Below are 25,930 nucleotides of genomic sequence, written 5' to 3'. Positions count from 1 at the left end.
TCAAATATACTCATTCCCTCACACACTCCTTCCCACCCTCTCATACACATCATCTACAAAGGACTAGACTTCTGCTCTCTGAGCACTTACAAGTTGGGTTACTGTACTGTATCTTATTCCAACAAAGATTTCTGTGGTTCAGAAACACAAAAATAAATAGCAAAGCAGTGAAACAGTAAATAAGTAAAAATGATAACAGTAATAGTAAAGAGTAAAAATGACATTTAAGGTTCACTAAGAGCTGTGGTCTTTGAATGCATCTCTGACTTTATGGAAGACAGGGTTTTGTTTTTAATTACATGTGGTTAAATGAACTATTATCTTAGCAATAGAAAATAGAAAAATAGCAATAGAAAATAGAAAAATGTATTAAACAACAGAGGTATCTCATCAAAAGCAAAGGCGGAAATGTATCCAAAACTTTTTCTTGCTATCTATTCCTGTCTTCTAGCCATTCCCCTCAGGAACAAACACATACATCTCTATTATCTGAATCTAGATCCTAAATTCTCACTAGGAGAATTTGGTCGTTTTGTTCAGTGTCTGATCAGGGCAGCATGGAACAGTAACACAAATACCTGTTGGGGAAGAAGCCCTGAAGTATCTACTGCATCTCACACTGAAAACTACTTTCAAATTACGTCAAGAGGTTTATACACAGTAAATAAATTCATATAAACACAAAATGATTATAACTGAGAAAACCAAGTAATTGGTTCCTATAAAATGTTTTGCTGTTTATTACAAATATGTATTACTTTTATAACAAGTGGAAAATGAGACTGTTCTCCTCAAAAACTGTCTTTACATATGCTACTTAAGTATGTCCACCAAAGTAATATGTTTTAAAAGCTGTTATTTAAAAGCATTTATTTGTAACCAATGGATAAACAAAAACTGGATGGTTCTTCCAGTCGAGGGAATAACACTAAATATGAAAACAACTTTAAAAAATAAGACTAATACAAAACAAATCTATTAATTTAGATTCTGTGACAATGTTGAGACTATAGAAACAGCTATTAAATAAGCTAGTCGAGAACTGACTTTTTACTTCACAAAAATTCTGGACTTTAGTCTTTTTTTTTCAAGTATTTGCCTTTCTTTTTTTTTTTTTTTTAAGATATATTTTACTTATTTGAAAGAGTTAGAGAGAGAGGTAGAGACAGAGAGAGATGTCTTCCATCCACAGGTTCACTCCCCAAATGGCCACAACAGCCACAGCCAGGAGCTTCTTCCAGGTCTCCCAGGGGGATGCAGTGGCCCAAGCACATGGCCCATCCTCCACTGCTTTTCCAAGAGCATCAGCAGGGACCGGCATTGGAACTAGAGCATTCCGGACTCAAACTGGTGCCCATATGAGACTTTGGCGCTGCAGGCCAGGGCTTTAACCCACTGTGCCACAGTGCTGGTCCTGAGTCTTTGCTTTTCACATAGCGATCAAAAACTCCAAATTCAGCCAACATGTGAGACTAGCATACTTCTGACATATCACTTATTTTCACCCTGTGTCCAGTGAAATACATGTCTTGTTATACAGATACCCAATTTGTAACTTTTTTTCCACAGACTTCCCTTTAAAAAAAAAAGTCCATATGGGCTGTAAAAAGTGTTTAAGAAAAAAAAAAAAGATCAAATTCTCTACTCACTAACGGTAACATCCCACAGTTAAGGTTATTAAGAACAAAGCTATGGTCAAGAGCCCCAACTCTGGAAGCTGACTGCACAGGTTACAATCCCAGTTCTGTTACCATCTAGCTTAGGGACCACAAGAAACTCTCTCACCTACCTAGTCCCTTGCCACCCACTTGAGAGGCCTGGGCTGAGTTATTAGCTCCTAGTCTTGGCCTGGCCCAGCCCCATATACTGCAGGCATTTGGGGAGTGAACCAGGAGATGAGAAATCTCTGTGCCTGTCTCTTTCTCTCTCTGCCCTTCAAATGAATTTAAAATTTTTAAAAGATATTTTTAAATATTTAATTACTCAAAAAATTAACTCAAGTGAATAGAATTTTACTGAATGTATATGGGAAATTTCTTCTGTTCATGATTAATGAGATAAATTAATCTTTGTCAGCCTTTATGGTCAAATTTTGCCATAAAATCTCATAATAAAAGAATCCCCTACCTCACTTCAGGCATTTAGGAGGTCAAACAGCAGGTGGAAGCTCTCCTTCTCTTACTCTCCCTGGGGGTGTATGTGTCTACCTCTCAAATTAATATTTATATTAAGAAAGGAAAATACCCTCCCAATTAAATTTTGCTCCTAATTGTCAAGTTTTCTCACAGCTATGGAGTATCAGGCAAGATGTGTTTAAAAGGCACATTATTACAACAGCAGTAACACAGATTTAAACATTTTTTCTTTTCTTGAGAGGCAGAGGCAGCAGGAGAGAGATCTTCTGTCTGCTGGTTCACTCCTCAAATGCCTGAGACAGCCAAAACTAGCCCACGCTGAAGCCAGGAGCCAGGCACTCAATCTAAGTCTAGCACGTGGGTGGCAGGGACCCAATCAGCAGAGCTACTGCACATTAACAGGAACCTGACTTGGGGACAGCAGCCAGGACTCAAACCCAAGCCCTCTGAGAGGGATGCGGGCATCCCAATCACGATCTTAACTACCATGCCAAATGCATGCTCCTAGAAATGGATTATTCTGTACATATATCAAACAGAATTTTCTTCTTTTCTTTTTAAAAGTTTTGTTTTTGTTTTTATTCTTATCTTCTTTGATTTTATTCAAAGCAGAGTTGGTACCCAAGATCAATTACATCCTTTTGGCAATAAACAGGTGATAATACATTCATGAAAATAGTATTATGTGCTTATGCAAACCACAATTTTCACAAGATAAGGCAAGCACTAGAATCAATATATGAACGACTATAGCATAGCTTATCTTCCTTCCTGGAGACTCGGAAGAGTAAAGCCTGAAAGAAAATACTGTTCCAGCCGTCAGACAAAGCTGAGTTTAGGATACTGCTCTCCACTCAGCTACTGTCTCACCTTGTGAAAGCTACTTTACCACTGTCAATCTCAATTACCTCCTTCATCAAACATTACCAAACTCAGAGAACTGCTGTTACAATTAAAGGTGACAATACATATAAAATGAGCTTGGTTCTCCACACATAATGGGAACTCAGTAAATCAGATCTCAATCAGATCTTTTCATCTGTCTTTCGAAAATAGAGTCATGGTGGGGGGCAGCATTGTGGCACAGAGGGTAAAGCTGCCATTTGCCACACCAATATCCTATGTGGGTGCTGGTTCAAGTCCCCACTGTTCCACTTTTAATCCAGCTCCCTACTAATGTGCCTGGGAGAGCAGTGGAGGATGGCCCAAGTGCTTGGGCTTCTGCACACATGAGGGAGACCAGGAGAAGCTCCTGGTGCCTGCCTTTGGATCAGCCCAGCTCCAGCCATTGCGGCCATTTGGGGAGTGAACCAGTGGATGCAAGATCTCTCTCTCTGTATGTTTCTTTCCCTCTCTCCTTGTGACTCTACTTTTCAAATAAATAAATAAATCTTGAAAAAAAAATTAAGAATCATGGCAGACTGAAACAAAGGCAAACTGGTTAAAGCCCTAGAGAACAATGAATTTATTTGTGCCATTCCAGTTGCTTTATGCTTTCTTGGATTTAGGAAGAGACTACCTTTTCTGAAACTTGACTAAATTCAGCTAAATGCAACACTCATAAGGAATCAAACAAGTGTATTTATCATCTGACCGGGTGAGTTTATAGTAGGATCACAGACAATGATAAGTTGTAAAAGGTGCTGCCCAATCTCTCTCTGGGAGAGAAGAAAGGGCAAACCTAGGCACACTTCTCTACCTGTGTTTCTGAATCCTTCCCTGAGCTACTCCACCTCCTCCCAAGGCCTCAAGGACTAACTAGTATTCCAGATAAACTTCTTTGTGTATAAAACATTAAGACCAATTAAAAACAGTTCTTATATTACTTATTACAAGGCTGAACATTTTTAAATTTTTTTTAATGTCCCCAAGAAAAACAGTATTAAACTTGTATCACTGTATTCAGATTCTGCTTGGAACTTTGGTTTCTTAAAAAATATTACTAGCACTCTTGTCCTAAGAGTACTAATTCAATAGACTGAAACCAATACACTATGGTACTTTCAATCTGAAGAAGAAATAGAATGTAATGCTGTTTTCAGTCTTTGGTGGATTCAGTAAATGACCCTACTCTGAGTTGTGCTTAATGATACAGATTTCAGACCTCACTTCAGCTCCTCTCCCCAACGCTGAGGAGGGAAAGACCATTTTTTCTTCCAATGTAATTTCTCCTCTGCCCTTTCTATTCTTTCATTCCTAATGGGTTACAATTTTCAGAAGAGCTATTCTAATATCCACTGGCAGCCTGAAGGAGAGTAATTTACCCACAATTAATTTGCTTTAGAAAATATTAACAACTATTCACACCTCTTCAATTTTATCAAGCTTTCATTTTCATACACTTCATATGGGGTCACAGCAATCCAATATAGAAGAACTTAATACTTCTGACACTGAATATTCATGGGAAAAATGTTTTAAGTTACATGAATAATTTTTCCATAATACTACACACATCAACTTGAAAGATCTAAACTACAATGAGGAAAAGAAAAACTTACTTCATACCTTATGAAATTAAAATTCAGGTTTATAAAACTACAAAGGAAATGAAACAAAGGACTACATTAATTCACAGTGACCACAACAAAGAACAGCATATGGTAACGGTCAATCAGTTATCAGGCTTTTACTGTGTTTTCACTTTATGAGACAATACAAAAGTCATCTAGAACATGCTACTGTTGCCACGTAAGGGGAAAGAGAACAGAAGGAAAGAAACATTTGCTGAGATACTACTTGCTTCAGAAGTATTATCTCATTTAACTTTCCCCAACTGCTTTATGCAGTAGATACGAGGTCCATTTTATAAATGAGAAACTGACGCTGAAAGGGATTAAATTATTCATGTAAGGTTACAGTTTTTAAGTGGCAAACTGGAATTCATATCTAATTCTAAAGCCAATACTTAATTCCCGCCTTATCATTCTATGTCAGTGCAATCTAAGATCACCTCAGAACTGTTACTCAAGCTTTCTCCCCCTTCAGAGGATTCTAAAGGGCACATTTACACATTTGTTCTCAACACCCTGTGACTCTTATCTGCAATGCCCTCTTCCTAATAATCCCATCAAATAGTCCTCTTGTGGGGATACTTGAAGCCACCATTCTGAAAAACACCCCTGATAGGGCTCCATTTTAGGGGGTCCACCAGAACATTTCCTGCTCTGGTTCCCTTTATCAACATATTCAAACTTATTCTTTCAAAAGACCGCACTGAAAACTGTGCCCCAAACGCGCAAAATGAATACACGCTCCCTGGTCTCTAACCACGAATATCTGTATTACGGCAAACTTAGAAATTTTCACACTTGACACACAAAAAAAATGTATATTTGGAGATAGAGTAGGATTTCTTAGTAAGACTTATTTATACTCTTATATCTGGGAGCAGAATATAAACAATTCATGGTAGGCTGACATTCTTAATTCTAGATTCTGCTAACAGATGAAAAGACTGATACCCACCCCCATTCTTAAAAGATTAGCAGATTTAAATAACATATATAGGTATATACTTAAAAGCCTGTAAATATAATTATTATACTTAATAGCTTTCTGGTCTAGTCAGCTGAGAATGAGTGAAAAGAACAGCCTACAATCTTTGTCTTCAAACTGGGCCTGCCTTTGAGATCTCAGGCAACACAGAATGTACAAAGTGAGGATACAGTTCTAACACACACAAGTTTCAGATAACCTCATACCACATAGAGTAAGGTCTGCCTGATCACATGAGCCGCCTGTACCATGTACATACAACTCCCAAAGTTATGCCAAACATCTCACTGAAATTCATACAAAGCATCATGGATTGAAAGAAAACAGAAATATATGATTATTTTAACAGACAGACTTGAACATTAAGTGAAGCCTTGCATCACTCTAAAATTCTGTTGTCTTTTGTCTATTTTCCTCCTAATTTAAGCATTTTGCCATATTTTTAAAGCCTTCGGACAGTAAAGGCATTCACACCGATGCTTTTCTAGAAATTCTAATAAAATACTATGAAAAATGTACACGGTTTATGTATATAGTTACCACCATTGTCCAGAATGTCTACTAAATTAGTTCTGAATTTACCAGGTAAATGTATAAACACCCTAACCTCCTAAAAACAGCTCTTACACAGCAGTCACATCCTCGGATAACAGCACCCAGTCTCAATAAGGATCATTTCACAAGTGACAATCACTGTCATTTCTGGCTCTTCTCCTCTAAGGATCCAAGGAAGGAATTTTGTCAGCTTCTACTTTTTATGAAAATGGTACACTGAGACATTTAAAAGACCCCAACCCCAATTCCATCTTTATATGGCAAATTAATGGTAAAAATGCAAAAAAGAAGTTTTCTAGCAAGAAAAGAAAAAGACAAAAATAAAACTAAAACAAGGGAAACAAATTCTTAAGGCTTCATTCAATTTTAAGTTAATTTTTGCAAAAGGTAAGGAAGGTAGGGAACTGATTTTCCTTAACCCAGATCATTTATGGGTAATACATGAATAGATGATGTCACAGACTAAATCGAAGGCCTCAGCAGAACTCCCCAGTAGCTACAAGTTCTTTGATCCTTATTAAGCAGCGTCTGGGGCCAGTACTGTGGCACAGACTGCCACTGTGACACCAGCAACCCGTATCAGAGTGCAGGTTGTACCAGTTCAAATCCCTACTACTCTGTTCTGATCCAGCTCCCTGCTAATGTGCCTGGGAAGGCAGCAGAAAGCGGCCCAAGTACTTGGGCCCCTGACAAGGATGGAGTTCCTGGCTCCTGGCTTTGGCGTGGCCCAACCCTGAGTACTGTGGCCATTTCAAGGGTGAACCAGTGTGTGAAGATCTCCATCTCTCTGTCTCTGCCTTTCTCTATGTTGCTCTGCTTTTCAATTAAATAAATCTTAAAAACAAAACAAAAGAAAAAGCTGTCTTTCCGGAAGTTTATCCTAAAGTAATTAAAATTTATACATATATTTCATGAAAATTATATTTCCCATAGTACTATTTATAAAATAGTGAAAAAAGCTGAAATAGCCCAGATGATTTAAAACAAGTGACTTGGGGGTGGCGCTATAGCGCAGTAGGTTAATCCTCTGCCTGAAGCGTCGACATGCCATATGGGTACCGGTTTTAGTCTCGGCTGCTCCTCTTCCCATCCAGCAATCTGCTATGGCCTGAGAAAGCAGTAGAAGATGGCCCAAGTCCTTGGGTCCCTGCACCCACGTGGGAGACCCAGAAGAAGCTCCCGACTCCTGGCTTCAGACTGGCACAGCTCCAGCCATTGTGGCGATTTGGGGAGTGAACCAATGGACGGAAGACCTTTCTCTCTGTCTCTCTCTCTCACTGTAACTCTACCTCTCAAATAAATAAATAAAATCTTTAAAAAAAAAAAGAGACTTATTAGAAAAATGATTATTTCTATAATTCTTTTTTTTTTTTTTGACAGGCAGAGTGGACAGCGAGAGAGAGACAGAGAGAAAGGTCCTCCCCCTTCCGTTGGTTCACCCCTCAATGGCCGCCGCAATATTCTCTGTTAATGAAAATTCAGAATATATTAAGTGAAAAACATGAGAACACAAATAGCATGTATGGTACAACCCCATTTATGTAAAATGGATTGTGCACCCAGGGTCACTGGGTCTAATCACACTAACAGAACTTCTGGCAATCATGAGAATTTCTGTATTTGTACTTCCAATACAACAACCAAGAAGCAGATATGATTATTAAGCACCTGAAATGCGGTTAGTGCTACAAAAGAACTAAAGTTTTAATCTTTAAATTTTAACTAATTTTAAATTATGGCGCCCATATTGGACAGTGTATGCCTAAATGAACAGAAAATGAGGTGTGACAGTTGTTATCAGTGTATTTTCTAATTTTCTCTAATGAACATCTATTACCTCAAATAACACCTTTCAGACAAAACATAAAGCTGCTGGCCTTTCAAATGCTAGATTTAGAATAAAAGGAGATGAGAATCTACCAAAGGCAAACCAACATTTACTCCACCTTCCTCTGCTCCCATCCTCAATTCCATGTCACTCTACGTTTGAGTACATGAACTTCATCAAAGCACAAGCAACCACAGAAGTGATCAGATAAATCAGAACAGTCTGAACAGAGAAAGCAAATTTATTTTTCTAGATAGCAGATATATGAAACAAAGTTACAAAGAAATTATGACAGGGAAAATACTATTTTAGAAGTTATGTAAAAACCTGTTTCAAGTTTTAGTAGACAGGGTATTTATTTATTTATTTATTTTATTTGTTTTAATAAAGCTAAGACTATTTCCCATTTCAAATCTGTATATTATTAGATGATTTAAAAAGTTAAACTAAAAAAAAATCAGCATACTTATAGATGAAATTAATTATTATATTTAAAATGTATTCTTAAATAAATCCCACTAAGTAGATAGAAACCTCAGTTCTCAATCAAGAAAACATTTTTATTATAACAACTTTTATCAGCTTACAGACTGTCAAAGTGACAACTTTTTCCTTTGTTCACAGGTAAAACTGAAGTAATCTGAATGAAACATCTTAAGTATAGGAAATAAACATTAGTGAAACTATTTGACTAGTTAACTATTCACAGCAACTTTCAGAAAATTTACCACAATCATATTATCCTCTCTTCTCCCTTTTTACCCCAACTCCTCAACTCCTGAGAGGGGGCAACACAAAAGTTTAATCTTTAAATAACAACAAAAAAGTTTGACTACCCAATCTTTATAGAAAACCCACTCTAAGCCAAATTCAGGGGCCGGCGCTGTGGCGCAATGGGTTAAAGCCCTGGCCTGAAGCGCCGGCATCCCATATGGGCACCGGTTCGAGACCCAGCTACTCCTCTTCACATCCAGCTCTCTGCTATGGCCTGGGATAGCAGCAGAAGATGGCCCAAGTCCATGGGCTCCTACACCCACGTGGGAGACCCAGAAGAAGCTCCTGGCTCCTGGCTTCGGATCGGCACAGCTTCAGCCATTGTGGCCATCTAGGAAGTGAACCAGCAGATGGAAGACCTCTCTGTCTCTACCTCTCTCTGTAACTCTGTCTTTCAAATAAATAAAATAAATCTTAAAAAAAAAAATAAGCCAAATTCAATGTATGATAGAAGCCACATTCAACTACCCACCCTAATGAAAAATAAAGTTACTTGATAAATGGCAGATAATCAAAAGATACTTTATGTCTGACTATAAAGTATGTACTATATAGGGTACTAATCAGTCTGTATTTGTATATGAATGCCTGACATATCATAAATTCAAAATTAAATAAAGCAACTTCAAAATATCTAATCAAGAAGTAGAAAATAACTCAGCTTCCTTATCCTGAACACAGACTAACACAAAAAGGTCAGATAGAACAAGACATTTTCTAGTGAACCATTTTGTCATTCCAGGAATATTTATCTTTTATTTTAAAAAAAATAGATTTATTTTATTTATTTGAAAGACAGAGTTACAGAGAGAGGTAGAGTAAGAGAGAGAAAGGTCTTCCATCCACTGATTCACTCCCCAGATGGCTGCAATGGCCAGAGTTGGGCCCATCTAAAGCCAAGAGCTTCTTCCAGGTCTCCCACGTGCGTGCAGGGGCCCAAGGTCTTGGGTCGTCCGTCCTCTGCTGCTTTCCCAGGCGCATTTAGCAGGGAGCCGGACTGGAAGTGGAACAGCCAAGACTGGAACCAGCGCCCATATGGGAAGCCAGTGCTGAGACAGGACTTTAACCCACTGCGCCACAGCGTCGGCCCCCAGGAATACTTAAGGAGGTAATCAGACACCGGAGACAGCCAATAGGAAAACAAGAGTGTCCACACATTATTGTTAGTTCCCTACCACAGAGAATTTACGATCTTCCAGATAGGAGGGACTAAGTAAAACATAAGCACAATATTATGGGAGCATATAAGAGGGTACTAATCAGTCTGGAACTTACTTAAGATGACATCTTAACTAATTCAGTTTAAGAAACTAGCACTTGGTCCTACAGTTGCATTAGAAAGTAACAGGACTACTATACTTCCAGATGCCAACGGGAACTGGAGGTTTAAACTACACAAGAACTATAAAGATAAGTCTTTGATACTTTAATCTATTAATATTTCCTCTCAGTATCGTGCTAATATTGAAAGCTGTAAGAATTCTACCAAACTCATGAATGCGAAGAAATAGCTCAAAGAACATTTATGCATCTCTTGATCCAGGAATGGCAAATAATGTTCACAATGCTAAGAGAACATTACAGGAAAACCCAAAGAAACAAATTTTTAAGTATTAGGAATTAGTGAGTATTTATGGAAAGATTTCTGGCACCAAGCTATTAAAAACAACCTATTTCCCTATATTTTAGACATGTACTTCCAAATAGTAGGGGCAAACAATATTATCTCAGAAATAGTTATGCATATTTTAGATAATTATTTTCTAATTAACAAGGCCTACTTAACTTTTGTTGTTAAATGTTAACAGCAGTAGAAGCTGGCCCAAGTCCTTGGGCCTCTGCACCTGCATGGGAGACCTAGAAGCTGCTCCTGGCTCCTGGCTTTGGATCAGCTCTACCCATTGCAGTCATTTGGGGAGTGAACCACTGGAATGGAAGACCTCTCTTTCTCTCTCTCTCTCTGGCTCTACCTCTCTCTGTAACTCTTTCAAATAAATAAAATAATTCTTAAAAAAGTATCATAAGTACATTGTTATATAAAGTACTTCAAGCCTATATCTCATGATCAAAATTCAATTTGAGATCTTACCAACAAAATAACAACAACAGCAATTAATATTAACAATTAATATTTATTGAATGTGCCTATACCAGGTACTCTTCTAAGTCATGTGTATGAGGGTACTTCAAAAAGTTCATGGAAAAATCCAGTTAAAAGATAAGGTTTTTTGGTACAAACATTTTTTGAAATCTATGCCTAATTTTTCATGAGATACATTTCCTATGAATTCTTTGAAGACCCCTAGTATTTGCTAATACAGTAAAGGACCCTACAAAGTATAGACAGCACTCCCATTCCACTAATGAAATATGGAGGTGATGCCCAGAGCATGTTCTATCTATCAATCTGCCCAGAACACACCCTTAAGCTAGGGGTACTACGCCTTTATAAATATCAAATATACTTGCTATTCTATCCCACATAAAGAAATGTAAGTTATCTTCAAATAATTAGGCCATTAGTTCAAACAAAATGCCTTTTTTTTTTTTTTTTAGATTTATTTAATTATTTGAAAGTCAGAGTTACAGAGAGAGAGAGATTTTTCACTCCCCAAGTGGCAGCAATGGTCAGGGCTAACCCAGGCCAAAGCCAGGAACTAGGAGCTTTCTCTGGGTCTCCCACAAGTGCCCAAGCACTTGGGCCATCCCCCATTGCTCTCCCAGGCCGTTATCAGGGAGCTGGACAGGAAGTGGAGCATCCGGGACTCAAACCAGCAACCATATGGGATGCCAGTGTCCCAGGCGGAGGCTCTACCTGTTATGCCACAATACCAGCATCTTAGGCAAAAACCATTCAAGAATCAATTTGGTATACTAGTCTCTCAAAACCACCAGAAGTAACCAAAAGGGAAAAAACAAACAAACAAAAAAAAACACAAAGCTTTCAATTCTTTAATCCAGCTGTCCCAAAATGAAAGCTTGCCTCATAGAAAGACCTCAGAATTCCTTACCTATACTCAGATCCAGAAAGTATGATATATATGCTATCAGAAGTTTCAATGAACCTGAGAATGAACCTCCTAAGAGGATGTTGAAAGCTAATTAAAGATACAAAAAGATCTACAACCAATCTTGATTCCCATAATACCTACATTACATACTTTAATAGCAGCTATATTATATTCTTAATTATAGTTTGATTATAGTTTCAAAGGCACTCCTTCCTTTCCCCTCAATTTTTATAAAAAGGCATAAGTACTTAGAAGGAAGGCAGTATTTTCCAAAGCCTATTATGGATTTCAGGAGTTGGGAATCTGACATTCAGGAGTGGGAATCCATTTTTTAAAAATTCAAGCTGTACATCTTAACCCTTTATTTGTACAGAAACTGAGAGAGACGAAGTATTTTCATTATGTACAATTGGGTAGGAGATTAATAGGAAGAGGAAAGAAATATTAATTTCAGTTAAGATATTCAAAGTATTAATAAAGTGAAAAACTCAGAGAAGTAAAGGCAGAAAAACAGAACACTAAAGACCAAAAATAATAATATTTTAAGGTTAAAAAAAGTATAAAATTCAATGACAAATTACAGAAAAGCCCAAAGGATAGGACAAGGTGAAGCAAAAAGAGTCGATGGCAAGAAAGTTGAAAATCTAGAAAATTAGATAAGAACTTGGTAAGTTCAGTGATAGTTGTCACATACAAAAGCAAGGAATGTAAAAGGTTTTGTGGTCAGAGAGAAGACGTCATAAATTCAAACTTCCCAAGGTTTTATACAATGATTTGGTCTAGGACATGACCACATTAGGGGAAATATAGGAGGAAACGGGAGAATCAAATGAAAGTACAAGGTGTCAAGGAAACAAAGGCACAGAATATCCAAAGGGTTGTGTCAGTGAATGCTAGAGTTAGAAAGGACAATGACAGAGAACGTGATAAAACGTTGTATGACAGGCACTGCAATAATTTGAGGAAAACTGAAAAGTATATTGGAGGCTAGAATAGATAGCTATGAGGAAGGAATAATTGAAATCATTAAGAGATATACCACTAGTGTATCTTTAAAAATGACATGTATATTTGAGTTTTATAATAAAAAAATGGATAACACTGAAGTGGATGTCACCCCGGAAAATCACAACTATGGAAATTAACCTGCCACTGGCTAAACAAGCATGTACTCTATCAAGAAATAGATGATATACTCAGAAGAAGTATGCTTGTCCTCTACAACCTTACTTGTTTTAGATTTCAACATTCGTGAAATGTAAAATAAAGCAGAATCAATAAATGCTGATTGAATATAACTTCACATAATGTAGATACTGAAAATGGTTGAAAAGTTCGATTTTGTTTGAAATTGCTTTTCCTCTAGACAGTGGCACATGCTGAAAATATTAGACTTTGAACTACTGGATCTGAAATACTCACTCAAATCTTTCCAGCACTAATAATCTGGCTGCTGTCCAATTTTAACAACACAAAGAAAAAGCCTTTGCCTTAGTACCTGATGACTTTCCTTGAATCAACCTACATTATCCAAATATGTAATCTAATTCAGAAAGAACTTGTATTTTATAATGTCTTTCATTGATGCAAGGACTGAAACTTGCAATCTTTTAAAGAGACTTGTACACTGACTGAATTTGACAACAGCAATCCATCAAAATTTAGTTCCACATCACTTGGTATTTGACTTGCACTTGGAGTTAATGTTGTGAATCCTGTTCTTAACCAACTTTAGATTACCATGTCTCAACTTTTCCTTTTAATGGAAAAAAATGGCTTCTAGAAGAAGCAATAAACACTCACCTATAGTGAAGAGGCACTACTTAATCCCATAATAAAGAAATAAGAGTAAACCTTCACCTAATATTGTTTATCTGTCAGGTTGACCACACAGTTTTAGTACTATCAAGTAATACTCACCAATGCACACATCAATTTTCCCTTTAATAGCGGCTTCGTGCAAAGGAGTATAGTTCCAGTTATCCCTGGCATTTGGATCAGCTCCTTGGCACAGTAGCAGACTCACAACCTCAGCATGGCCAAAAGAACAGGCATTATGGAGTGGGATGAGACCGCCATCATCACGAGCATGGACGTTAGCACCCATCTGTAGTAAGTGTTCCACAACATCCTTCCTTCCAAAACCTAAAAGGAAAGGGGGGAAAAGTCTTAGACATTAAACCAATTTTGTAAAAAGAACTAGTATCTTTAACAATATCATCTGTACTCTGTAGCAAGAAAGTTAAAGCAAAACAATTAACATTAACTCTGTTCATAACAATTCTCTTTTATCACACAACTGGAAACTAAGAAAACTTTTATTCTTTGGGGGGTTCATTTAAAAAAAAAAACACACACATTTCTAAAGCATTCATTATGTGTGGGATGACTATGCTTGAAAAATAAAATGAATGAGACAAGGCTCCTGTCCAAGAAGACATTTACTTTTCCCTCATGAGTCCCAAGACAAAGTTATATGTACAAAACTCCTCTATGTTTTAAAGACAAAGTTAGTTAAACACTGCTGACAACCCAATGTAAGACAAATCACAACAGTCAACATATTAGGACAATTGGAGAGGAATGTATGGATACCAGAAATATGAGCCAACAGTTTGGTTGCAGGGCATTTCAATGAAGGAAAGACTAAAGACAATGTCAAAATCTCTCTTCTTGGGACTGGTGGACAAACGACACAGAATGGCTGGTAAAGTGAGACAATTCAAGCTTGAGTTTACTGAGTTTGAGGAAACAACATGACAAACATGTGGGAAATCAGGAATACAGAATCAGAACACTGGTAAGAAATATCACAGTTATCAGAAAAGGGGAATGGAGCCAGAACGGATCTGGAGCAGCATAAAGGGCTAAGCAAACACTTAGAAAGACAAGAAATACCAAGAAGGACAACATCCTGGAAGTCCCAGAGCAACAACTCTATGCAAAGTGCAGCATGATCGGGATTCAGTGAGATCAGGGAGAAGGGGAACATGGTCACCAACACTTTGATTGTTGGTATACTGATAGAACTGCAGGCTACATCACAATGGGTTAAAGAAGGAAACTGCAAACACTGGAATTTTTATCTTTACAAGCTACTACCTTTATTCATACTTCTTTTCCACTTTTAAATTTTATTAGGTTTTATTGGCTAAGTATAACTGCTTCCACTGCTTATTACTTACCATAAAATGTTGTTAGAAAATGGCATCTTAAGTAAAACTAAAATGCAGAAAGAGTCATATCTTTCTCCATTCTATTCACAGATTAAATAAATAAGAACCATGAGAAAATGGAAGAAAAAAAAGAATTATTTCACGATGCAGCCTCTCAGCTATCTATAGAAATTCATTCATTCTAAAAAAGTAGGCTGTATAAGAAGTCTCCAAAGCAACTCATGTATTTCTACAGATATTGATCACAAAAGTCAGAATTAGGTTTCCATGGAAAATATCCTTCAATTTAAGCTGAAAACTTTGGGTGAAAACACGTCATTGGGTATTAGTGACCAACAGCAAGCAACAGCAGGACATATGCTAAAAGAACTGTCATCAACTTGCCAGGATTTTGTTTGTTTTTTTGTTTATAACCCCTTTAGAACTTCTGCTTTAATCTCTAACATCTTTCTTCCTGCATCACCACAACTCAACTCCTCTAAGTTCTCCTTACCCAAAAAGACTGAACGGCTCTCCTTCTCTAAATGCATTTGAATAATGCCTGAATATAAACTCACTTTCCCTAGTCAGTGAACTGACAATGCTTGAGAACTAACTTCTTATCTCCACCAATAACCAAGTAAAGGTTAATCACTTAACAAACTTAACCATAAAATATTTGTATATGAACAAAACTTTACATCAAGAATATCTTTCATAGCATTACTTATAGAAAATCATGGAAGTAATTTAGATATGACAACAGATGCTCTATTAAGTAGATGATGTTTTTTCATATAACATCACATCATCCTGTATTAAAAGGGATGTTGCAAAACACTATGAGTGTACTCAATGCCACTAAATTGTACACCTGGAAATTATTAATATGGTGAATTTTGTTATATACAAGTACCTCACAATAAAAAAAAATCACCAAAAAACCCCAAAACATATATACAAGAAAAACAGTAGGATGTTACAGAAAATTTCACACATTAGCGATACATTTTTTAATCAGTCTCTGATTAAAAATATACAAAATAAAGTATAGGAAAGAATATATGTCTATATATATAGGCATATATTTAAAATATAAATATATAGAAAAAAGACTAAATCACTAAGTATTATGATTATGGGACTTCAATTTTTTCTATTTTCTTAATTATATGAGAGCACAACTTAGTATAAAGCTGTATAAAGTTGGGCTGGTGCTGCAGTATAGAAGGTTAAGCCTCCACCTGCAGTGCCACCATCCCATTGCTGGTTCAAGTCCCAATGCTCCACTCCATTCCAGCTCCCTGCTAATGCACCTGGGAAAGCAATGGAGGACTGCCCAAGTGATTGGGCCCCTGCACCCTTGTGGGAGACCCAGAATAAGCTACTGGCTCCTGGCTCCTGGCTTTGGCCTGGTCCAGCTCTGACTGTTACATCCATTTGGGGAGTAAACCAGTGGATGGAAGATGGATCTCGATCTCTCTCTCTCTCTTCCTCTCCGTCTCTCTCTCTCTGTGCATGTGTGTGTGTATCTCCCTTTCTTTCCCTGTATCTCTGCCTTTCAAATAAATAAATAAATCTGTACAAAAAAGTTCTATAAAGCTTATGTGTACAGACACACTGCTTATGAAAGGGGATGGAAGTAAACCATCAAAATCAGGAAAGAGATATTTTATGCAGCAATTATGAGGTTATCCCTTTTCACTTGATCTGGAATTAGTTTTGTTAGTCACAAAACAAATTAATCCCCTATTTAAGCTATTTAAATTTAATAAACCATACATAAAAATAGACAAATAGACTGCCCCGACCGGGACTAGAACCCGGTGTGCCGGCACCGCAAGGCGGAGGATTAGCCTACTGAGCCGCGGCGCCAGCCTTATAACTGTTCTATTGAGTATGAATCAGAATTGGTCATTCACCATTCTAACAATGCTAAATGCTTATGTATTACTTTTATACATAATGAGAATATATTAACTTTAAAGTTTACATACAAGGTCTTCATTTCATAACCAAAGTTACTAGTCAAAATTACCAATTTAGTTGATTTGCTTATTTGAAACTAAAGAATCAAAATAAAAATAATCAGGATTAGTTTGAAGAATCAAGAGCTAAGTAAAATTTGGAAGCAACTTATCACTAATTTTATGGGAATATTCCCTAAGTTAAAACATTAGATACATACCGCAAACAAGATTTTCCGTGTCCCACTGAATCTAGACAGCACATATTCAAAGCAATGATAATAATAATGTCACAATTTTTAAAGGAATTATGTTACTAATTATACATGTATTTATGAGAGGACCAATATATCTTCTCTAATCACTAAAAAGTAAAACAGTGTTTTACCAACACATTATATTATATAACAAACTTCAATTCTGAAAGTTATCATGCAAGAGGTGTAATTTTACTTGTATAGAAAAATTCTTTTTGCCAGGGTACATGCCTTATTCTACTTTTTAAATTTAAAAAAAAATTTTTTTTTTTGTATTTGAAAGGCAGAGATATACAGAGCCCCTCATTCACTGGTTCACTCCTCAAATGCCTACAACAGCCAGGAACTCAGAACTCAACCTTGGGTCTCCCACACGGGGGCAGGGACCCAAGTACTTGAACCGTCAGCAGCTACTGCCTCCCAGGGTGTATAACAGTAGGGAGCAGGGATCAGCAGCTGAGCTGGGACTGAGATTCAAACCCAGGAATGTGGGCATCTTCATCACTGAGCCAAACCACTTCAGGAAGACTAAGTACCTAACATTTAGTGAGATCGCATGTGTCTTCAAGAAGTATGCCAAATGTGTGACACCCATCAGCTCCTTGTGATAACACCATGAGAATTTACTGTTGATTAATTCTTTCTCTGTCCAATATTCATAAACTACACTTTCAAATATAGTACTCTCTTACTCTAGGGGATACAATCGAAGACCCCCAGTGGATGCCTAACACCTCAAATAGTACCAACAATATTTGTATAACAACATTTTAGTCAATGACAGCCTACATATATAATAGTGGTCCCATAAGGTTATAACGGAGCTTTAAACTTCCTATCACTTAGTGGATGTAGTAGCTATGGTAATACAGCACAATTCACTACTCAGGCTTTTGTAATGACACTACAGCAAACAAACCTAAGTGCTGCATATAAAGCATAGCATATACAATTACTGACTCCATCTATTTACTGTATTTTATATTATTATTTCAGGGTGTACACCTACTTACACTCATGTACACACACACACACACAAGACTAAATAGCTTACGTGTATAGCAGGCTATGTCATCTAGGTTTACCTAAATACACTCTATGATGCTAGCAGGATAACAAAGTTACCTAAAATTTCTCTGAACATACCTATGTTGTTAAGCAGCACATGACTACTGTTTTTTCCTATACATACATAACATTCTTAGGCACAGTAAGAAATTAACCACAGCAACTAATAGAGTAAAATAGAGCAACCATAATATTAAAGTTATTTGAACGTGGTCTCTCTCTTCCATTTAACATTTTCAAACTGCAGTTGACTGTGGTAACTGCAACTGCAGACAGGGAAGCCATGCACTGAGGGGACTGTTGTACAAATCTCCAATCTGTTCCCCCATGCTACAGCCCAGCAAACTGATCTCTCTGCTGTCACATCTGCCACCCTACAATTAATTCATCCAGCACACAATATGCAAAGTGATCCTTTCAGAGCATAAATTAGATCCAGTTGCTTCTCTGCTTAATGTCCTGCAATGGGTTTCCATAACACACATAGGAAAACATTAGTACAAAAGCCTTATGACCTATGATGCTTTATGTGAGCTGGCCCCTGTTACCTATTCAATTTCACTGAGCTTCACTCATCCTTTCGCTTTTTGTTCCTTGAACATGACACTTTTCAGCCTAAGGGATATTGCACTCACTGTGCATTCTGGCTGAAGTCCTGGCCCCAGATCTTCACACAGGACAAGCTCCATCTGTCATGAAATTTTCAGTCCAAAGGTTAGCAGCTCAGAAAGACACTTAACTGAGCACTGATTTAAAGCCACATACACACACCCCTCCCATCCTTGCTTTCAACAATGGCCAGTTTTACTTTCTTTCTGTACTTAGTCACTACCTAAAAACACCTCGGCTACTTCTTTGTCTACTTGCCTATCATGTGTCTTCCCCATTCAAAAAAATTTCAAGAAAAGAGGCTCCATGACTCTCCTGTGAGCTGTCTGTATTTCATCACTCTACAGTAGTACCTGATATAAAGCATGCTCTCCATAAAATTTGTTGAATATATAATGTATTTGCTTCATGGCATTTAGAACGAAACAGTAAGTAAACAGCTTTAAATTTTATATTTTTAACTTACTAAAAGAAAACAGATTTAAAAATTCTTACAACTAAAAACATCAGAAATATTTAAACAAAACACCAACTTTTCACAAAGCAAAGTTTTCTGCAATATCCACATAATGAATATACTGTCAATTAAATTTCCAGATTTCTTTTTTTGCAAATGTGTGTGTGTTTCTAAACATATGGGGTTTTTTTCCCTGCTTTTTTATTGTTCAAATACCAAAGATTTTTTTTTTTTTGGTAAAGATTTCAAATTTAATTATCACTTTTTATAGATTCTTCAAGCATTCCATTACATGTGTATATCACAATTTCTTTAATTGGGTGGTTCCATCAATGATAAAGAGTTCACTACTCTGAAACTAAGTTAAAATAAATTTTGTAGCAACATTTTTGGACAACTTTAAACATAAATGCCTCTTCATTTAAGATAAATGCCTCAGGAGTGAGCATTTGGCAAAGAAGTTAAGATGCCACTGGGACAACAAACTCCATATCAAAGTACCTGGGTTCCAGGCCAGTCTCCAAGTCCAGCTTCTTCTAATGCACACCTTGAGTGGCAGCAGGTGATAACTCAAGTATTTGGGTTCTTGCCACCCACGTGGAAGACCCAGATTCAGTGCCAAGCTCCTGGCTTCAGCTTGGCCCAGATCTAGTTGTTATAAGCACCTGAAAAGTAAACTGGTAGATAGAAGACAGCTGTCTCCCACATGGGTGGCAGAGGCCGAATCACTTAGGCCACCTTCTGCTACTTTCCGAGGCACGTTATCAAGAAGCTATAACAGAAGCAGAGTTCCCAAGACTTGAACTGTAGCTCCAATATGGGATGTAGCATCACAAGTAGTGGCTTAAACCACTGTGCTACATCTACCCCATTTGTGTGTTTTTAAACCCATGTATTTATATGTGACTTCTATAGTTATATATTTCCTATTATCATATATTTAACTACCATATATTTCACATTCTATGTTATTGGAATATATTTTATATATATATATACACACACACTTATTGTCAATGTCATATGGTTCAATCAATACTAGCAAAAAGTTAATAATTATGGCAAGAGGCTGGCACTGTGGCATAGCAGGTGAAGCTAACGCCTGCAGTGCTGGCATCTCATATGTGCACTGATTCCAGACCTGACTGCTCCACTTCCAATCCAGCTCCCTGCTAGTGTGCCTGGGAAAGCAGTGGAGGATGGCCCAAGTGCTTGGGACACTACACCCACATGGGAGGCCTGGAAGAAGCTCCTGTCTCCTGGCTTTGGACTTGCCCAGCAAGTATCCTCCTTTCCTGGCCAACAGAAACTCTTTGCTCAGGAATTGGGCACAAAGTAATTCGCTAAGAGAAGACAAACCTTTCCCAATCCAGAGAGTGAATCCTGGTTACTCTTGAGTCAAACAGGTGATTTCCTTCTTCTCTGCCAAGGACTGGCAATGATACATTAAGGAGAAAGCCTGAAGCTTCTGGAAAGATGTGTCTATTAAGAAAAGGTGTGGAGCCGGCGCCGTGGCTCAATAGGCTAATCCTCCACCTTGCGGCGCCGGCACACCGGGTTCTAGTCCCGGTCGGGGCGCCGGATTCTGTCCCGGTTGCCCCTCTTCCAGGCCAGTTCTCTGCTGTGGCCAGGGAGTGCAGTGGAGGATGGCCCAGGTGCTTGGGCCCTGCACCCCATGGGAGACCAGGAAAAAGCACCTGGATCCTGGCTCCTGCCATCGGATCAGCGCGGTGCGCCGGCTGCAGCGGCGGCCATTGGAGGGTGAACCAACGGCAAGGGAAGACCTTTCTCTCTCTGTCTCTCTCTCTCACTGTCCACTCTGCCTATCAAAAATAAAAAAAAAAAAAAATAAAATAAAAAAAAAAATAAAAAAAAAAAAAAAGAAAAGGTGTGAGGAAAGATGTCCTCTTTCTCCTCCCCCATGTGCTTTGGACTTTGAGAAAACTGAAGAGAGTTATGAAAATGCCAGCACAGAACCCTTACTGTGCTAACAGAAAAATGTGCCATATATTGAATATCCTTCCTGTACACTTCTTGCCATATACGAAGTGAATGACCTCAGGTTTTAAGTCACTGTTAGTTGAAGTTTTGTAATATTCAGCCCAATCTATCCAAACTGATACAAGCATCTGGTCATATGTAACTAACCATCCAAGTTTCATCTCGTCAGCTCTCATTCACTATCTTGGCCCAATTGTCTCATGAATTGTTGGTCTTTTTCATTTTGTTTTATAGGAGTTCCTTATGTAGTTCTGAGTATTAATATTGGATTGGTTGTCCAAATGTTTCAATATTTTCTCTGCTTTCTAAACTGTTCCCAGTGTGTTTATTTCACTTAAGCTTTAAATCTGAACATAAAAATTATCAATCTTTTCCTATATGGTTTGTGTTTTCTACATAATCTCCAAGAAATCCTATTTCTACTCTGTTCCAATGTTTTCTTCTAGATTTCAGATGGCTCATCATTAGAAAGGGGCTGCATCCTAACAAACCCATTATAAGTTGAAAAATAAAGTAAAAAATGCATTTAATGCAACTAACCTACCAAACATCCAAGCTTAGCAACAACACAGAACCCTGTGGATACACAGTGTTGACTGCTTCCCCCTTATGACCCTGTGGCTGACTGGGATGATGCCACTGCCCCACACTGTGGGACGGAGTACTTACTATACCACATATCACTTTGTTTCTTCAGAATGTATAATCCCTCCCACACCATCCTTAAGTTGGGAATGTCTTGTACCTTTACACTTCCTTCACATTCAGATTTTTAATTTACCTGTAACTATGGTCTGAGTTAGAAATCTCATTTTATTTTTCCATATCTTGTTCTCTTTCATTGATCAGATTTTCTCTATATTATTATAACTTTAAAATAAATCTAAGGGCATACTTTGTTGCATTGTCACTTGGGACGCCCACAACTCATACTGGAGTAAGCTGACGTGAGTCTTGGCTCCAATTCTGATTCTAGCTTCCTACTTCTTTTGCTGCCTACCTTGGGAGGCAGCAGATGATGGCTCAATTAGTTGGGTCTGTGCCAACCACAGTGGGGCCTAGACTCAGTTCCTAGTTCATGGGCACTTGGGGAGTTAACCAAAGATGGGCAGCCTCTGTCTCTCAAATTTAATTTAACCTAAATATCTAGTAGGACAGAGTCAACCCACCTTGTCCAACTTTTTTTTTTTCCTTAAAGATTTATTTATTTATTTGAAAGGCAGTTACAGACAGAAACCTCCTATCCGCTGGCTCACTCCCACATGATCCCAAACTCTATTTATGTCTCCCATGTCCATCCTCTGCTACTTTCCCAGGCACATCAGCAGGGAGCTGGATGGAAAGAGGAGTGGCCAGGTCTTGAACCAGAGCCCATATGGGATGCTGTTGTCACAAGTGGTGACTTAACCTGTGGCACCTCAACACCACCCCCATCTTGTTCCTCTTGAAGAAATTATCAAGACTGAGCCAGGAAGCGACTGACTGAGGTCGGCATCATGAGGGGTGAAAGAACTCACTAGAGGCTGGCGCCACGGCTCACTAGGCTAATCCTCCGCCTACGGCGCCAGCACACCAGGTTCTAGTCCGGGTCGGGGCACCAGATTCTGTCCTGGTTGCTCCTCTTGCAGTCCAGCTCTCTGCTGTGGCCCGGGAAGGCAGTGGAGGATGGCCCAAGTGCTTGGACTCTGCACCTGCATGGGAGACCAGGAGGAAGCACCTGGCTTCTGGCTTCAGATCAGCACAGTGCACCGGCCGTAGCAGCCATTTGGGGAGTGAACCAATGGAAAAAGGAACACCTTTCTCCCTGTCTCTCTCTCACTTGTCTAACTCTGCCTGTCAAAAAAAAAAAAAAAAGAAAAAAGAAAGAAAGAAAAAAAAAAGAACTCCCTAGAGAAGTCAGAGTGAGCAGAGATCGATTTATTGAACACACTCCAAGGGAGCAGCAGGCAGGAAGCCAGAGTCTGCCTGTATAAACCAGACAAAAATCTGAGAGGCACACTTGTAACCGCATTCTCTAAGGCTCAGTTAGCATGAGTCCTCTTGTGGTCCAACAGGTTTCCCCAGTTAGGTAATTTGCCTGTCTGCTGGAGCTAGGGAGCTAGCACCAACTTCAGCTGGGGACAAGTGCCCCAGGGCAACCTTCCCACATTAACTTTTTTTAATGCTCAAATATGAATATCAAGTTCCAAGAAGAAAACTATTGGAAATTTTTTAAAAGCTCATTGATTAAATTTCTGAAAACTTGAGAAATTTATAATACTGACTCTTCTAATCCATGTAGAATCCTCCCTCAGTATTCTAAGGGATTGATTTGAGGATATTCAAGTGCTTTTCATAAGTCATGGATGGAAGTCTGGATTTCACTGTAAGTACGTGGGAAGGCATTTACAAGGGAAATTTCTTCATTCTATTTAAGTCTTAAAAGGATTATCATTCAGCTATGGGAAAAACAGACTGGAGAATGGCAAGAGCAAAATCAGAGAGTCCAGTTTAACAACTTCTGCCACAGCATGGTCAAGATTTGGCAGTGGCTTGAGACAGGACAGTGGCAACGTGGATAGGTCAAAGGAGAGAGAACTGGGATAAGTTTTAAAGCAAGAATTAACTGGCTTCCAGGTTTCTGGCTTAAGCAACTCATCTAATAGAGGTACCATTTAGAAAAGAGTCAGGGCAAGCAGCCACCAATAAAAAGTTCACTTGGATGAACTGCCCTCCTCCAGCTACTAAATTATGTGATTGTAAATTTCTGCACATCCTTTCTCCTAATCGATGTGTGAGAAACACATTATTTCATATATTTAAAGAAATGCTAAAATACACTATTGCAGAAAACATTATGCTGGCACAATGAGGAAAATCTAAATTGAAAACACATAGCCTCACCCAATATACTTAAAACAGTTTTCCTTATTCTAATGTTAAAGTGTTTCAATTAATGCCATTCAAAATGCTTCAATGTCAAAAGTAAAGTCATTGGTATCTATTACCCAGGTCTGAGTTTAAAGATAAAGTTGTTTCATTTATGTTCAGCACTTTAAATCTACAGCATTTTAAAACTTTGAAGGAAAAACCTTGGCCAATATTAAATCATCTAGTTCAGAACTATGGCTTCCAAAATTTAATATGAAGAGAAAAAAACTAAAGTACTTGGAGTATTTTAAACCGATCTTTTTATTTATGGAAGCCAAGTCATAGCTTGGAGATATTTTCCCCCTAATTAGACTGTCAGAAAAGCCACAGCCACTGTACATCATTTGAACTGCTAATCCACTGATCTATACTTACACACCCAGTGAGAAAATTTATACCTATATTACATTTCTCTATTAAAAAAAAATTCCCAAAGTGCTAAGAGATCCAATTATACCAAAAAGATACTAAAGTAATGGTAAAATGAGTTTGGGACTGTTTAGGAAAATGACTCATAAACACTCTATTTTGCTGACATAGTTGGGAAAGTTAAAAAGATACTTGGTGATAGTAATGACTTGTTCATTATTATCATCAAAAACTTAGGAAAATTAGAATCTGAACTATCAGAATGGCCTACTTACTTTATATTCTCATTTACTCATCTTAAGAATTATCAATCCACTTCTATTTAAAATAAAAAACCAAAAACACAGCAAAGGTAATAAAAGTCAGCTAGGACATGCTTATGTAATAGCTATAAGGTATATTTAACTTTTTATCTATTTAATTATTTGAGAGGCAGGGAAGATGGGTGGAGGGGAGAGATGGGGAGTTGCCTATCTGCTGGTTTGCTTCACAAATGTCAGCAAGGGCTGGGGCTTGACTGGGCTGAAGCTGAAACCAGGAACTCAATCCAGATCACCCACATGTATGGAAAGAACCCAACTACTCCAGCCATCACTACAGCCCCAGGATGCATATCAGCAGGAAGCTGGAGACAGGAACTAGAAGCAAGTATCCAACCCAAGTACTCTAATAGTGTACCTGGGTATCGTAACTGCTGTCCAAATGCCCATCCTGTTGTTTTCACAATTACAGTTTAGGAAACAAACTATAAAATGACTTGGAATTTGGGGTGGGGAACAAAGTACTGGTAGACCTTAATAAGCACCTTTGAAAGGGACAGCAATTGGAAAAGAAGGGATGGGTGGAAAATCTTCAACAACCATGCTATATTTGAGCAGAAATCATGGTACCAGATATTCTTTCCTAAGGCATGTCTCTGTTTGCCCTGAACCACCTGGAGGACAAACGTACAATATAGGCTTTTACCACTCCAAAACCCAAACTTCTCAAAACCCACCCTCCCCTATAAACACATTATTGGCTCAAATGCTATTGGTTCTAGGTAAGCAACACAAAAGTATAATAAAAGTAGTATTAACCAGACCGCCCCCCAAAAAAATCACCAGACATTTAAAATATACTGTCAAGAAACATAATAGGTAAAAGTATTAATTGATAAATAATACCAGAAACAAAGAATAAATTCCTAAGAGTATCAAGCTAAAGAACTTTTCCAAAAAGTACCTGAAAGGGATAAACAAATGGAATGTGAGACGAGAAAAAAGTGGAAGATGGGTAAAGAGAAAATAATGTCAAGATTTCTCATAATTAAAGGAAAATATAAATTTGCAGTTTA

General features: G+C 37.9%; 1 protein-coding gene across 2 annotated transcripts in view; it reads right to left on the bottom strand.

The window, feature by feature from the left end:
• Positions 1-25,930, bottom strand: part of TNKS (tankyrase) — a 213,598-nt gene that overhangs the window by 168,673 nt on the left and 18,995 nt on the right. The window contains exons 2-3 of one of the 2 annotated variants that reach the window (XM_051832511.2): positions 18,884-18,937; positions 13,722-13,946 (exon numbers count right to left, since the gene is read on the bottom strand). In XM_051832511.2, coding sequence (XP_051688471.1) covers positions 13,722-13,946; positions 18,884-18,890 — 232 coding nt within the window. In that variant the 5' untranslated portion in view covers positions 18,891-18,937. The remainder of the gene's footprint in view (positions 1-13,721; positions 13,947-18,883; positions 18,938-25,930) is intronic. The other variant, XM_008274070.4, reaches the window with a different exon arrangement.

The sequence above is a fragment of the Oryctolagus cuniculus genome, chromosome 2 (genome assembly GCF_964237555.1).
Source record: "Oryctolagus cuniculus chromosome 2, mOryCun1.1, whole genome shotgun sequence".
NCBI lineage: Eukaryota > Metazoa > Chordata > Mammalia > Lagomorpha > Leporidae > Oryctolagus > Oryctolagus cuniculus.
This window is presented reverse-complemented; position numbering and strand designations above follow the sequence as displayed.